Source organism: Schistocerca gregaria, chromosome 6 (assembly GCF_023897955.1).
Source record: "Schistocerca gregaria isolate iqSchGreg1 chromosome 6, iqSchGreg1.2, whole genome shotgun sequence".
Classification (NCBI taxonomy): Eukaryota; Metazoa; Arthropoda; class Insecta; order Orthoptera; family Acrididae; genus Schistocerca; species Schistocerca gregaria.
In genome coordinates this window covers 271,878,223-271,893,712 of record NC_064925.1, presented here as the reverse complement: position 1 = coordinate 271,893,712, position 15,490 = coordinate 271,878,223, and the positions used below count along the sequence as shown (strand labels likewise).

Genomic DNA, 15,490 nt, shown 5'->3' with positions numbered 1-15,490 from the left:
AACTGAAAGTTTTGTGTTGACTGTTACAGAGGACACGTGGCAGCCCCTAGTGGCTTGCACCTCTGTTGCATTTTACTTTAATTTCTGACTATCTCACGCTGTCAGGTATGACCGCAGCTTTCCTATTTTTTTGGTACGTTTTGCTGTAACATTTAGTTTTAATTTTGTCCGAAGAAGGTGTCTCTTGTGACACAGAAATCTAGGTCACAAATTAATTGTGTTAATGACTGAGGGCTGTGTTTTTCAAAATTTTGTATTTTGAATATCCTTTTGCTTCTGCAGCATATCCACTAATGGATGTTTGCGAACGCATTTGCCCAGACTTCCCTGTCTCTTTCAGGACGGAGCATGTCCCCCCCCCCCCCCCCCCCCACATGTCTTATTTCTGTCCACTGTCTGACGTTGCGGAACCATGAAATCCTCCTCGTACCAATTCCTCTTTTGCATTCAGTCTTCCCTCGGTTATCAGTTGAAGAAAGTGATGTTTTATCACATGATCTAAGTAAGCTGTTTTTTACGTTTGATTGTGGTTAACAGTTATCGGTCTCTTTTTACTATTCTCAAGATCTCTTTATTAGTTTGCCTTCGTGTCCTTGGGATTTTAAGGATTCTTCGTTATAACCACATCTCGAATGCTCCCACCTTGCTCACACTGTTTACTTTCATCGCCCAACTTCCCACGTCATACAGTACTACTGACCACACATAGCTAATCATAAATCTAATTGTGAGATTAAGATCGAAGTCAGTGGTTGTAAACACTAACTAATTTCATCACGTCACTGCGGGTCTTCTCTATTCCACATCTGATTTCCATGTCGGACGACCAGTTTTCGCATACCCACATCTCTAAGTAGTTGAATCTTTCTCCCTTTCTAGGGGGTCATTATTATGCATTAGTTCGACAGTTTGATGTTCGCTGGAACTGCGAGTGACTGACATAAATTTTTGTCTTTGTGGTGTTGATACTCAGGCACATACTCTTCATTTTCTCCCCCACTGCAGTAAGGAGTTCTTGTAGGTCGTTCATGTTATCAGAAAATAAGTCTGTGTCATCCGCATATCTTATGTTGTTAGTCCATACACCATTTACTTTGACACCTATTTAACAGTCTTCAGGCGCCTACTGCAATATATGTTCTGAGTACAGATTAAAGAGGAGTGATCAGAGCACACATCCTTGTCTAACTCCTCTGCAGATTCTTTGTGCTTCTTCACTTGAATTCAAATTTTTCTCTCAACTGTTCCATTCAAATAAAGATTTTCTGTGCAGAGAATAGCTTCTTCATCTATGTCAAGTTTTCTCAAAATTTATACAAGTTTATGGTGTTGCATTCTGTCAAATTTTTCAAAATCTATGAAGCACAGCATAACATCTTTTCTCTTACAGTAGCGGTTCTGAATCGATACATGAATTGCGACCATTGCTTCGCTCATACCCAGACCGCGTTAAATCCAAACTGTGAAGATCACAGTTATTCTGGATTGAATGATCTTGGGAAATATCTTTAGAGTATGGTTTACTAGGCTAATTACTCTGTAATTCCGCATTTGGTTGCATTGCTCTTCTTGGGCAAAGGTATGAAGCATGACATCACTCATTTGTCAGGAAATTTACCAGTATCATAAATCTGATCAAATAATTTTGACGAACTAAGACACCATTATCATCTAATGATTTCAGCATCTCAACTGGTATTTGAGTTGGAACGATTGCTTTCCTATCTTTTGCTTTTCCTACTGCTATGCAGATTTCGAAAATTGTGATGGCAGGACCAGATGGGGCCCAGGCAACTCTAATTTGTATTTCAGATCTTCCATCTGCAAAGAGATTGTTAATATAAACCCCAGACAATTTTCCTTTGTTCATCGTCCAGCGCCATTTCTCATTGGTCATTTTCTATATTTGAGAACCCTTTTTTGTGATATATACGAGACGTTTCCTTTGTATTCTTACTTAAGCTGAAGTCGTCATGTAGTTGCTGCAGTCATTCCAACTCTTCGCATTGTTGTTTCAGCCAGCTATTTTTTGCTGCTCTTATCTCCTTTATTATGACTTTCTGCGTTTTTCCAATAATCCCAAAATATTGTCTGTCATCCTGTTTTCTGTTGTGTTTTCTGGTTGTAGCCTGTTTCACTTCGCCACACCATCTGTCATGATTCTTTCCATTTTCTCCCACATGCCGCTTATGTCTGCTCCCTCTTCTAGTTATGGTTTGACTGTAACTGTAATCCTTTTTCTGCTCTTAAGTCTATCGCAGTCTATGTTCTGCTGTTGTGTATGTCTCTTATCATTTACAATTTTTATTTCTGCTGCCAGTAGGGCATGGTCTAAGAGAACGGTGGCTCCTGGGTAGGTGCATACCCACGTTACCAAGGTTCCACAGCACTTATTAATAACAATGTAATCTATTTGATACCATACTGTATTGTCAGAGAGACCAGTTGGAGCCCTCCAAGTGTACGGATATCTAGGTGGTAACTTAAACCAAGTGTTTGTTACCTTTACCTTCTCATCTTGACGAAATTGATAAAACTGTTTGCCTCGATCATTTCGTATTTCTAGTCGATATGGACGAACTAGTTCTTCAAATCTTTCTTCTCAAACATTAGAGTTAAAATCACCCATTATTATGTTTACCTCATGTTCTTTTACCAATCAGAGCAATTGTTTCAGTTCTTCGTCGAATACCTCAGGTTCATCTTCAGTTGAGACTGATGTGAGTATGTATACTTGGGTGATGTTGACATTATTTGGAATGGCACTAAGTTTAAGTCATTGAGTCTGAACGTGGGAAGAAATTTATCACTTACTTGGACAATTTTTCCGTGATGAATATTCCTATGCCTTTTCTGTGTCTCTTATCTTGACTCCCTGAATTACACATTGTTCAACGCTGAACCTCACACATTCCAGCATCTGGTCACCATGCCTCTGCTACTCCTAGGATGTCTGCCGTCAGTCTTTCCATTTCTTGTATTAGGTTAGCTAATTTCCCAGCCTCATACAAACTCTGTATCTTCCAGGTACAGATCCTTACTTTGTATCGGAGATTCAACTTCCTTCTCTTAGCTACATTTAAAGCAGTTCTCCCCTGGAATTCCGATTCGGGAACTATTTATAGCTCCAGAAAATTTTGAATTAAATGTGCTTATCATTTTGGCCTACGTGATTCACTTGTGAATAATTGTTGGAGGTGGTTTTCCGTTACCTTCCTCCCATGTGGTAAACAGCCGCTCTTAACATAGAAAACAGACGCTGCTGGGAAACCGCTCCTCTGGAGTCAAACGCTTCTCTTTGTGCTAGTTTTGGTACGCCCCAGGTACTGCATTTCTCCGGTACCACTCATATCTGGGAGGTATTTCCCAAAACGCCAAGTGTGAAGGCGCCCGATGGGGTACTGGCAAACCTCACATCGGTTTTGAATATAAAAGCAGTAAAATAATGGATTTTTAGTACTGATAAATCTAGAGTAAGCTTTCGGGCTTATAAATGCGAATAAGACTACCAAACTCCCAAAAATAAAGAAAATCCGAGATCCAAAATGTATTCTGTGTATTTTAATACAAAAAATGTTGATCCCCAATGGTCTGTTACATAGTGACTCGCTCTTGTAATTCCAATTATCTACTTGACAGTATTGTTTGACCCTTGATAACAGTACGATACTATCATACATATGGGAATAACAAAATTTACTTTGCCAATACTTGTAAACAGTATAGCTTTCTGAACTTGTATAATCTAGAAAACGTGTTTATAGCCTCTGATGTCTTCATCATATGGCAACGAAACATCAAGCACGGAGATATGGAATGGACTGGAGTCTAGTTCTCATGAAATAAAAATCACCAGCTGAAGAACAGTTCGTTTCCATGCAATGTAAAACCAAGAACCGATGCTAAATTAACGTTCTTGATCACACTGAGCCTCATATTCACTTCAGATTTTACAGTGGGTCCCGTACAGAGCGAGCTGGAATTCCAAAGCTGCACATCAGTGATGCAAATACCTATAAAAGCGAACGTGGAGCTGAAGCCATAAAAAATCTGATCTATGGAGCAATGGACGTACGACATTTGCTCTGATGACTCTTAACACACTGTTTTTATCTTTGGCGGGGTTTATGTCCCCAGAGTTAAGAATAGCGGGGTTCGGTGACGATTTGGCCACCCATTTCTCGCAACCCAAGGTTACGGTGCAAGGTCACATTGCTGTATTTGAAGACGGCCGGGTCGCTCTTCACACAGCACACATCTTCAAGGACTGATTTAGTAAGCACGAGAATGAAGTGTCCCATCTGCCCTGGCTGCCATAGTCACCAGATCTCGCTATTATTCAGCCGTTGTGATGTAGTTCGGCGAGAAGGGTGCATAATCGATATCCACCTTCTAACAACCCTACCACAACAAAGGTCAAAATTTTAATAACGATTGTGGTGTTGCTCGCGCTGCTAAATACTGCATTTTCGGACAACATCAGTCATATTATGTGGCAGGTGTCATTAGAGCACAGTTAATGGTCATTTCATGTAATAATGAAAAAACTAGGCACTCATCATCCTGTGTTTCCCACGCAGGGCTCGTCGTAAAATCATGGCTCAATCGTTGCAAATCTAGGTGGTTATGATTCCAAGCTCGGATGCAAAGAGGCCTACGTTTTATTCTGCTATATTCAAAAGTTTTGTAGATGCGCTTCACAAAACATTCTTCAATATTACACTTTTGCAGGACAATGGTGATGTAAAAAAGCAATTAGCATTCCGAATTTAAGTTACACTTCCTTTAAATTGCAATATCACGTAAACACAAACATCACTTCACAATACAAAACATACTTGAAAAAATCTTCCTCACAGTCACTATTAAAGTTCACATTTTATAAGCTGACTACGTTATGCCTCTTTCCAACATGACGTCCAAGACTTGACTTTCTCAAGGTCCGACTCTTTAACAAGTTAACAACAAACTAACCATCGCTTACGCGCCCAAAAATCAGAGTTACAAGTACGTCAAAGATCATAGTGACAAAAGGAAGAATATACATAAGAATAATATCATTGCAATATAAACATATCGATGTATCACAAATGAAATCAAATCTGAATGTTGTCTCAGAAATATGTTAAGTAGTTAACAGAAACACAGTAGAATATTACTGGTATCGAGAGGTTCAGACGAGGTGCCGTAATGGTTGCGTAATTCCAGTACCATTACAACCTCCATCATTGTTACCTGGCATGATTTTGCAGGAAGCCACTTCATTTTGTTCACTCCGAGACGATTGGAAGCTGTTTAAATTCCAAAGGGTTTTCTGTACCGTATTAGGCATGGTAATGTGGTGTTTACATTTATTGCCCACCCCCTGTAACTTCTTCATGCACAGATAACTCGGGATGCTAATATAGAATGTGGACTGAGACCAAAATATCTGTCGTTACTCAAAGTTAGACGGAGCTATACACGAGACCCAAATTCAGTCTTTATAGCAAAACGTTGCTCAAGGAACAAGAGTTAAACTAGGACTTTAGTCAAACGTAGCAAAGGGTGCTCACCGTTATAGTTACTGCTTCTGTCCTTTGCTATATGGAAAATACTGGCAGCTCAGCATCCACAAATCAAGTCAACAGAAATAAGAAACATGCCGACTCAGAAGGTGCAACCAGCGAGCACAGGGCCAGAGGGAGTTAATAATTCTTCAAATATGATAGGCACAGTTTTCACGCTACTCCATAATACACTCCTGGAAATGGAAAAAAGAACACATTGACACCGGTGTGTCAGACCCACCATACTTGCTCCGGACACTGCGAGACGGCTGTACAAGCAATGATAACACGCACGGCACAGCGGACACACCAGGAACCGCGGTGTTGGCCGTCGAATGGCGCTAGCTGCGCAGCATTTGTGCACCGCCGCCGTCAGTGTCAGCCAGTTTGCCGTGGCATACGGAGCTCCATCGCAGTCTTTAACACTGGTAGCATGCCGCGACAGCGTGGACTTGAACCGTATGTGCAGTTGACGGACTTTGAGCGAGGGCGTATAGTGGGCATGCGGGAGGCCGGGTGGACGTACCGCCGAATTGCTCAACACGTGGGGCGTGAGGTCTCCACAATACATCGATGTTGTCGCCAGTGGTCGGCGGAAGGTGCACGTGCCCGTCGACCTGGGACCGGACCGCAGCGACGCACGGATGCACGCCAAAACCGTAGCATCCTACGCAGTGCCGTAGGGGACCGCACAGCCACTTCCCAGTAAATTCGGGACACTGTTGCTCCTGGGGTATCGGCGAGGACCATTCGCAACCGTCTCCATGAAGCTGGGCTACGGTCCCGCACACCGTTAGGCCGTCTTCCGCTCACGCCCCAACATCGTGCAGCCCGCCTCCAGTGGTGTCTTGACAAGCGTGAATGGAGGGACGAATGGAGACGTGTCGTCTTCAGCGATGAGAGTCGCTTCTGCCTTGGTGCCAATGATGGTCGTATGCGTGTTTGGCGCCGTGCAGGTGAGCGCCACAATCAGGACTGCATACGACCGAGGCACACAGGGCCAACACCCGGCATCATGGTGTGGGGAGCAATCTCCTACACTGGCGGTACACCTCTGGTGATCGTCGAGGGGACACTGAATAGTGCACGGTACATCCAAGCCGTCATCGAACCCATCGTTGTACCATTCCTAGACCGGCAAGGGAACTTGCTGTTCCAACAGGACAATGCACGTCCGCATGTATCCCGTGCCACCCAACGTGCTCTAGAAGGTGTAAGTCAACTACCCTGGCCAGCAAGATCTCCGGATCTGTCCCCCATTGAGCATGTTTGGGACTGGATGAAGCGTCGTCTCACGCGGTCTGCACGTCCAGCACGAACGCTGGTCCAACTGAGGCGCCAGGTGGAAATGGCATGGCAAGCCGTTCCACAGGACTACATCCAGCACCTCTACGATCGTCTCCATGGGAGAATATCAGTCTGCATTGCTGCGAAAGGTGGATATACACTGTACTAGTGCCGACATTGTGCATGCTCTGTTGCCTGTGTCTATGTGCCTGTGGTTCTGTCAGTGTGATCATGTGATGTATCTGACCCCAGGAATGTGTCAATAAAGTTTCCCCTTCCTAGGACAATGAATTCACGGTGTTCTTATTTCAATTTCCAGGAGTGTACAACGAACGAGGAGTCTGTCCTAGGAGAGAAACCTCACTTACTACGCAGAACAGCATCAAATTTTGGAACGAAGAGGGAGCACACGTGTAATTAAATCAGCTCGGCACGTGGGATATCTACCAATCGTTCGGTCGTATTTGTACTGTGTCACATTCGGAAACGCAAATGAGTCGCCAAGTGTGTGAGAAATAATGTACTCGGCAGTGTACGAAACAATATTCACTGCTGGGATCACAACTCCTATTTTAGGAAAGAACTTCCACAAATCCCTGTTGGTAGCTCGTATTGTGTCTTGCAATACTCACGTCAATCCGTTTCACCCATGGGAGCAAACCAATATTAATTACAGTAAACAGACTGTGTTAATTGAGGCAGCTGCAATCATACAGTAATGAACCTAAGTAATAGCTGCACCAACTTCAAATGTAGCGCGCGGGCATAGTATTTCCATAAGAGGGAAATGGTGTTCCTGTACTCACTGCCTTTCTATTAGCAGATTGCACGACCTTGACATGCCATCGCTCCTACACTACAACTGTTTCAATGGCCATATTTACTTTGAGATTAGTTTTTATACGCTTAACTTACAAACGTAATTATGTGCTTAAGTTCATGAAAGTATTCAGAAATGATAGCGTACGTGTAAAATTTATTTCGCTCATAATTAGTCTTCTTACTTGTAGCCGACATGCTGTGCGGAAAACTCTAGTATACCCTCTAAATAAATGAAACAACAATTTAACGATAATGTAATTTGTTAATGAAACTTTACTTCATCGTTATGATAATACTAGTTTCCTTCCCAAAGCCCATTTTGAAACTAGATTTCTGAAAACCAATAAGTTTTGCTTTTCATAATTCAGTACAATCAAACTGAAATGGCGGCCAGCTAATTTCTACCCATAATTAACACCCACTTCTTTGATTGTTCCAGAAGTTTTTACCTGTTTTCGCAAACCTCCTTGATTTTCCTTTTTGTAACCCTCCTTCTTAAAATCATTGCTTTCTTTAATTAGTTAGTTCCCTTTCTCTACATCAATGGACAGAATGGACAGTAGGTGGATATTAATTTACTAAAGGTTGTGTTCTTTAAATGATTTTATTTCTCATTCTGAATACAGCTTCACTTTGATAATGAGGGCTGACAAATGCCTGGCAACCGTATATATATATATATATATATAACTAAGGACCACAATCATGTACACTCTGTCTTTTAACAAGTTGAGTGTCTATTCAGACATTGGACCAATATATTATGCAAACTAATGACGCTAATTTAAGTCACTCATAACTTTATATTTAAAGTGATTGCTCCAATTGTATTTGTTCAGTCAAATGCTTCTGTCATTACTGGTTCAGTTCCAGTGAGGACTAAATTAAACCTTGAAATCTGAGTTGCACAACTGAATCCAATCACCAACTGCTGTTAACATAATATAAAAGTAAACCCACTTACACACATGTGCGTAAAAAATTAACATAATATAAAAGTAAACCCACTTACACACATGTGCGTAAAAAATTATCCTAACCATGCAATGGAGCTACAATCTCACACATCGCACACCAATCCACAACAATACCGTAATATAAATAGGGGAATAAAGCCAAAGTCAGCCCGGTCTCCACCATTGGCACATTTATTCAAGACAGCAGCTCTTCCAATGGAATTCTCTACCCCCTCTCCCTAAGATGTTTGTGGAACATCACATGACGTCATCATCGGGACTCTTCCCTTCTCCCCCACTTCATCTACACTCCACCACTTCCCCATGCCCTCTACTCCCTCAACTGTGAACAGGTGGGAGAGAGACTGTCTGTGCTGAGATGTTGGAGACGAAGGATATAAAGTGCTGTATTTATTTATTTGTATGTTGATTGATCTACAGCTGCCTCCCCTCTACATCTAGCGAATTGTTGGGAAAGGCTCCATCTGCATGGAGCTGTTGGCTCTGAAGATACTGTATGTTTGTGTTTGTGTGTGTGTGTGTGAGTGTGTGTGTGCATACAATGTATATTGTTGATGAGCTGTGGGATTGAGCAGAGATGAGTTTAATAACTGTATTGCACACAAAATACAGTCGTGGACTGCGTCCATACTGTCCTTCTAGATGGTTGGAAAGATAACAGAAGGGGGTATAGAAAAAAATACCTTTCACCAAATAATGGCGATGCAGCAGGACGGGTTGAAGTTGCATTTCACAACTGCTACAGGCAGTTGCTGGTGCTCGAATTGCTGACCTACTCCTTTGAAATGGCTCATGAACCTGCCTCTTGCAGCATGCAAGAGACGATTAACACCAGTCCAGTTAATAGGTGACATTACTCCTGTGTGCAACATTTTTATGGTGGTCAGCACACTGCTAAGAGTAAAATACTGAACCAATTACAGTTACCACTGTAGCCAAACAGGCAGTTCTCCAACAATGTGTCCTCTTCAGAGGCTGCAGACAGACTGACCTACTTGGCAATTCCACCACCAGAGGGTGCCTGACAGTGTGACATCATTGGGGGGAGGGGGAATTAAGGGGGAATCAATAACAAAACAGCATTCCTCCCTCCACAATCTAAAAATTCGCAGGGTCCAACAGCAAAAAAGAAACGGTACATCCTTTCACGTGATCGTAATGTCGATGGATCTAAGGCAGATGCAGTCTCAGCTGTAGTCAATCAGGGGAAGAAGCCCCAATAGCAACTGAGACTATCATCCACCTAAACCTCGCAGAAAAGGTGCAGAAGTGAGTACATTTGCTTACATTCTGTGTCTTTGTTTAAATGCATGAGTTTGTTTGTGCATGGTTATTGTTTCCTCTTCTTCTTTGTTCAGTGACCTCCAGCAGGTCCAAACCAGGAACAATCTCTGCATGTCCAAACCTGCAGCTACCTCAAGCAACTCGAGGCTAGCAACAGCAACTTCTGGGTGGTCAGAACCTCAGCAGCCTCTGGCCTGTTGGGGCTAGCAGCAGTGCCATGGGATCCTGTAGTGTACTTGACCAGAATGTGTAATCAGGACCAAGAGCTGCTAGCATCTTCCCTGCTCATAAGTTTGCATAATTAAGACACACAGCCAGTCCCTGACTCTTGGAAGAATTCTATTTGGGGTCCTACACCACATGTTGAAAGTCAGTATAGGTCTTAAATATATGTACAATCTGAGAACTTTCCCGTGTTACTGCAAGGACAGAGTGTTGATGTGGTGGATGAGAAGCTGCCGATTGCTCCCAGTGCTCTACTGATTTTCGCTTCAACTTATAATTTAACAGCAAGCGTTTCAAAGCATTTAAATATTTCTATTGAAGCATCAGCGGACAGTGACTGAGATGTTGTGTTAGAGATCGAAAATGAACTGAGAAGTGATAAAGTGTTGTTTATGAAATCGGAATTTGATGAACTTTGTAAACGGACATTTTCTGCGCTGGCCTGACACCATTGCACCACTGTATGATGGCACTGCACTCAGGCTGACAATGGGTGGTTGGTTCATTTATTTACAGTACTACACCAATACAAAATTGTTTGGATGCAGATTTTGCTACCTTTTGTGTTGGAAATACTCAACAGATCGTTGCCTTATGTTGAAAATGTGTGCAAAGACATTGTGAACTACCTCCACATGTGTAGTATGCATGTAGATGATTTACAACACTACATCAAAGAACCAGTTGATTTTGTTGATTTTGTGCATCGCATATATGATTAATAAATAAAAATAATATTTGTATTACAGCAAATTGTATTTCATTTTTGTATACCCCTAATAATAGTAATAGTAATAATAATAATAATAATAATAATGTTCTCAGTATTTTCTATGGAACGTCTGGAATACACTAGTAGCAGTAAACTGTCTGAATTGTGTGATCACCACAGTCATTCAGTATTTTTTAAACTGAATGATAGAACAAGGTTTTCTGATTTACAGGGTATACATATGGCCTGTACATCTGAACAGGTTTAGATATATTAGTGATGAAATGGCTCAGGCAGCTTGCTGCTGATGATGTATCTAGACACTGGATTGAAAATACTGACAACATTGTTATTGTAATTATTATTACATATTCTATGGGTTAATTGATGACATATTATATGCTTTCTATAAAAGCCACTTGCATGCCTATACATGATGCAGACAGTAGGATGGACTTTGTTGTAAGTGACTGGTCATGTGAAGGTGTGGAAGAATATAAAAGAGAAAGAATGGGATATTCCTCTCCAGTAATATACAAGTGATAACTGTAGGTCCGTGCAGTTGTGCAAGACGAATATTCTCATGCCAGTGCTAACACGCCCGGATGTTGTTTGATTTGGGCATGTATGTGTATTTTCAAAAGCATTGTTTTAGTTCATGTATTAGTTATTGCAAAAATAATGCAAGGTGTCAGTGGTGTAAAATACACGACATTAAGCCGAAGTAATGCAATCCCTTCACCAGAAAAAGTAAAGCCTAGCACCATGCTCATATTTTATGATGTTGCTGTGGAAAACCAGGATAAAATTCTATGATATTTTTGTTTTGGTTGTCATATGAGTGTTGGCGTATTTTATTTGAAGCAAACATCTTCCAGAACCCCAAAATAGTTGGCGAGGGATACGTGTCTATATTTATTTATTAAAATCACTGTCCACTCGCAGCCAATGCCTGTAACTCCTTTGTGTCCTAAGTGCAGTGGTGACTAGGGAAAACGTATCGCATTGTGAATGTTGTAAGACAGTTGTGTCCTCGTGAAATAACACGATAAAAAACTCACGATAAGCCGATAAAAGCGTTCTCTCAGGTACAGTAACGATGCGGTTGACTAATAACTATCATCAAGTGTAGGTACTGCCACAGGTGTACTTTACACGTGGCCGGAAACTTTTTGGATTATCTGCCAGTTTTCAAGACAGAGTTCCGTAGCGGAAATTATTGAAGACATATCGCGCTGAAGTCAGCAATAACTTCCAAGCGTCTGCAAAACTTCGCCAATCTTTTGGATTTTGCGTCTTTTAAATTTTGCTTCTGCAACATGGTTCTGATCTTCTTTGTGTCAAGGGAGGTGCGTTCCGTCTCTTATTGCTTTATTTGGTATAAATGTCTTAACTGTCGTCTATACAATTTCGTTGAATTCAAGCCTCATATGGTCTATGCTTACATAGTTAGTTGGGAAGGAATGAACTTTGCATTCCAAGATTATTTGTTGCTGTGAGGCCACCGATGCTTTCGGAACCATTTACACTTTAAGAGGGCTCCTGAACTAATTGCTCAAAATAATTTTCGAAGAAAAATTATAGCAAAAATTTCGGAGGAAGTTTTGTACCTACCATTATCTTTGGATACGTATTTTCGCCAACATATCGAGATTAGATTGAAGTCGTCACCAACTAAAGCTACATGAGTTGGGTTTCTTTGAATCTTTTCGCAATTATATCATTTGAAACAAGGGGGCGGTAAAATGAATCAATTATTAATTTATTCCGGTTCTCAAATATAACTGTTACCCACTCTAACTCACAGCGACTATCTATTTCAGCTGCACTGCAAGATAAACTACTTCTAACAGCGACAAATAGGCCACCACCAACTGTATTCAGTTTGTCCATCCTGAACATCTGTAGGTCTGTTGTAAAAATTTCGGATGAACTTATTTCCGGGTTTAGCGATCTTTCAATATCTGTAACAATTTGAACTTCAGCGCTTTCAATTAGACCTTGAGCTTTCTTCTTTCCCAAAACAGGTACGACAGTTTACGACATTGTGTTTTTTTTTTTACTTTAAGCAAATTATTCTTTCACTATCAGCTCCAACAGCTTTTTTATTTAAATTATGAAATTTTTGCCTCCCAGCCGTTGTTAATAGACTCAAATTTGTTACATAAATTGTGTTCTACATTTCAAATTTCACCTCACAAGTTAACTTCCAGATTAGATGCTCTTTGATCAATATTCTGAACTCTCGACTCGGTGTGTTCCTCTGTCAAGTAATTCTTCAATCTTTGAATTTGCTTTTGCAAGTTGATGACTTAGTACTTTTCTTGTGGCAGGGCTTTGATTACTTAATTCTTCCTGGAATGTTATAATTTGGTTCGGTAAGTCTAATTTAACAGCATAACAGTTTTCAGAAGTCCGATTCCCTAACTTATTTTTGAAAACGTCACTATTTTTAACAATTTCACTGTTGGTTTTTGCACTTTCTTTCCTCAGAACATCACAATTTCTTGCAATTTGACATCCTAAACCATTTTATATCTCACTCTTGACAGTGTCATTGTTTCTAGCCATCTTCATTCTTTATTTCAGAAATATGTATTCCTAATTCACTTCGTGTAGCGCAACTTTGTCTTGCCACTCAAACATTATTTGCTAAATCTGTTGAACTTTCAGTACTCTGATTTAGTCCTGATCCTGAATCATCTCCTTCAAATAAGTCCATAGCCGAATTTCTTTTCTCTAATTCTGTTGCTATTTTTCAAAATTTTTAGAATAAGGGCCTTCTAAACAAACCGTTTCATGTGAAAAAGAAGAATCAAAACCAACAAATTATTTGTTTCTGTTTCCCACCATGATGAAATTTGCTACTTCACTGTTGAAGGTCAAGTTACATTCGATGTCGTAACGAGTCCCGTTGTTGACAGATCGTAATTGGTTTCCAGTCAAGTTGCGCTACGATAAGTTTTGCATCCATTTGAAACTCTTTACGTTATCTGAAGTACATAACGAGTTAACGTTTTTTTTTGTATGATAATAAATTCGTGGGTGACGTAACCACGTTTGACACGCCTCTTTCAGTGATATTTATACAGTGACTTACCCACTGGACGGATATACGTGATTTTTATTGACCGTTAGAAGATTTGTACACAGTAATAAATTTACGTAGCCGATACTCTCAATGTTGACTTTGTTGTCTCTTAGCGGGGTTATGATTACGTCTGCATGAAGAAATTATACTAGTTCAGAACTGTTAGTTTCATTCATTATATCTTCTGTAATCGCAATTACTTAGATTACTGTCAACTTCCAAATTAACATTCCCTTATCTACTCATATGAGCTACAAATTCCAATCTTTTCGTCACTTACAACCGAACTGCTTTGTACAACACCTCAGACTTGACTAGTTTCTATCAAATCTGAAACAGAATTACTTCTTACAGCTCTTTCGGCCAACTGTGTGAGAGCACAAATATTACATTTAAAGGCAGAAAATTAATTGTTTACATCTCTGGTAAAGATCTTATTCAAAGAAATCTAGTGAAAAACTAGTCTACATATTTTCGTGTTAAAACTTTCAAAATTATGAAAATCACGTGTAATATAAATAGCAATACATGAAGTATGGAATGTCGCAGAACGTAGTTTTACTCATATATGAGCTTCTTCGCGTACAAATGAAAATACCGATACCGAACGATATCAGAGAACTTATAATGTGTATTAGGCGGTAGTTTGGAGAGATTTGTTAAGGGTGCTTGGTGATTGTGTCCTACGTCCACAGTCTCCGTGGCGCTATCATACCACAAAATAATACAAGACTACTTGTTTCCCACGCTTCACTGATCTACCTCGACATGAAGAATATTCGAATGTTGCCGTGCGCAACACATTCTCTCGATTCCTCATCTACGGGAAACGCCTGATCCCGGATTGCGGAGATCCTGTCAAGCTGACACTCGCCAACATACACGTTTGATGACGTCTGACAGTAGAAGTAATGTGCAATGACGTACCTATATCAGTAATCGAAACACAGTTCGACACGACGCCTGTTCATATCAGATCGAATGGAGCTGCCGTTGTGGCACCTCTGTTTCCTAAATTTCACAGCCTAATGCCCCAAATCACGCCCAAATTAAATAAATTATTCTTCCTACTACTTTGTATACTCACAGTAAGTATCAGTTAGTTATTTGCTATACTTTCTGATGATACAGCTTTAATGGCCAGGATAGTCATATTGTGGGTACTGTAGAACTTTGCCCATACGTGATACGAATAATGTTGCAGTTTTGTTTTATTCCTCTTTATGCTACGCGGTGTTCTTACCGATCTGCCAACTGTTTGACTTCTTAATGCAACTTTCACTTATTCTGTGCTTCCAGGAACGTCGAGTCACTAGAGAAGTGCTTGGGAGGTATGTTACTTGGGCAGAGCCTATCCATTGGTGCCTCGATCTGCTTCCAACTGTTCCAGGTTGCCACAGTGAGTCTCTTAAACTCCCTTACCATATCCGTTGTACTGAACATTACGTCTGCAGCGATAAAAATTCGAGTTCTTTTGATGTCTAGTGAATAAAATAATTTCATAAAGACCGTTACATAATAAACGATTTTTTATCATGTTTAA

The 15,490-nt window shown here is 40.6% G+C and overlaps 1 protein-coding gene across 1 annotated transcript in view; it reads left to right on the top strand.

The window, feature by feature from the left end:
* The window catches only part of LOC126278843 (odorant receptor Or2-like), an 84,522-nt gene that overhangs the window by 24,088 nt on the left and 44,944 nt on the right, over window positions 1-15,490 (top strand). The window contains exon 3 of the mRNA XM_049979119.1: window positions 15,247-15,346. Within this exon, the coding sequence (XP_049835076.1) occupies window positions 15,247-15,346 (100 nt within the window). The remainder of the gene's footprint in view (window positions 1-15,246; window positions 15,347-15,490) is intronic.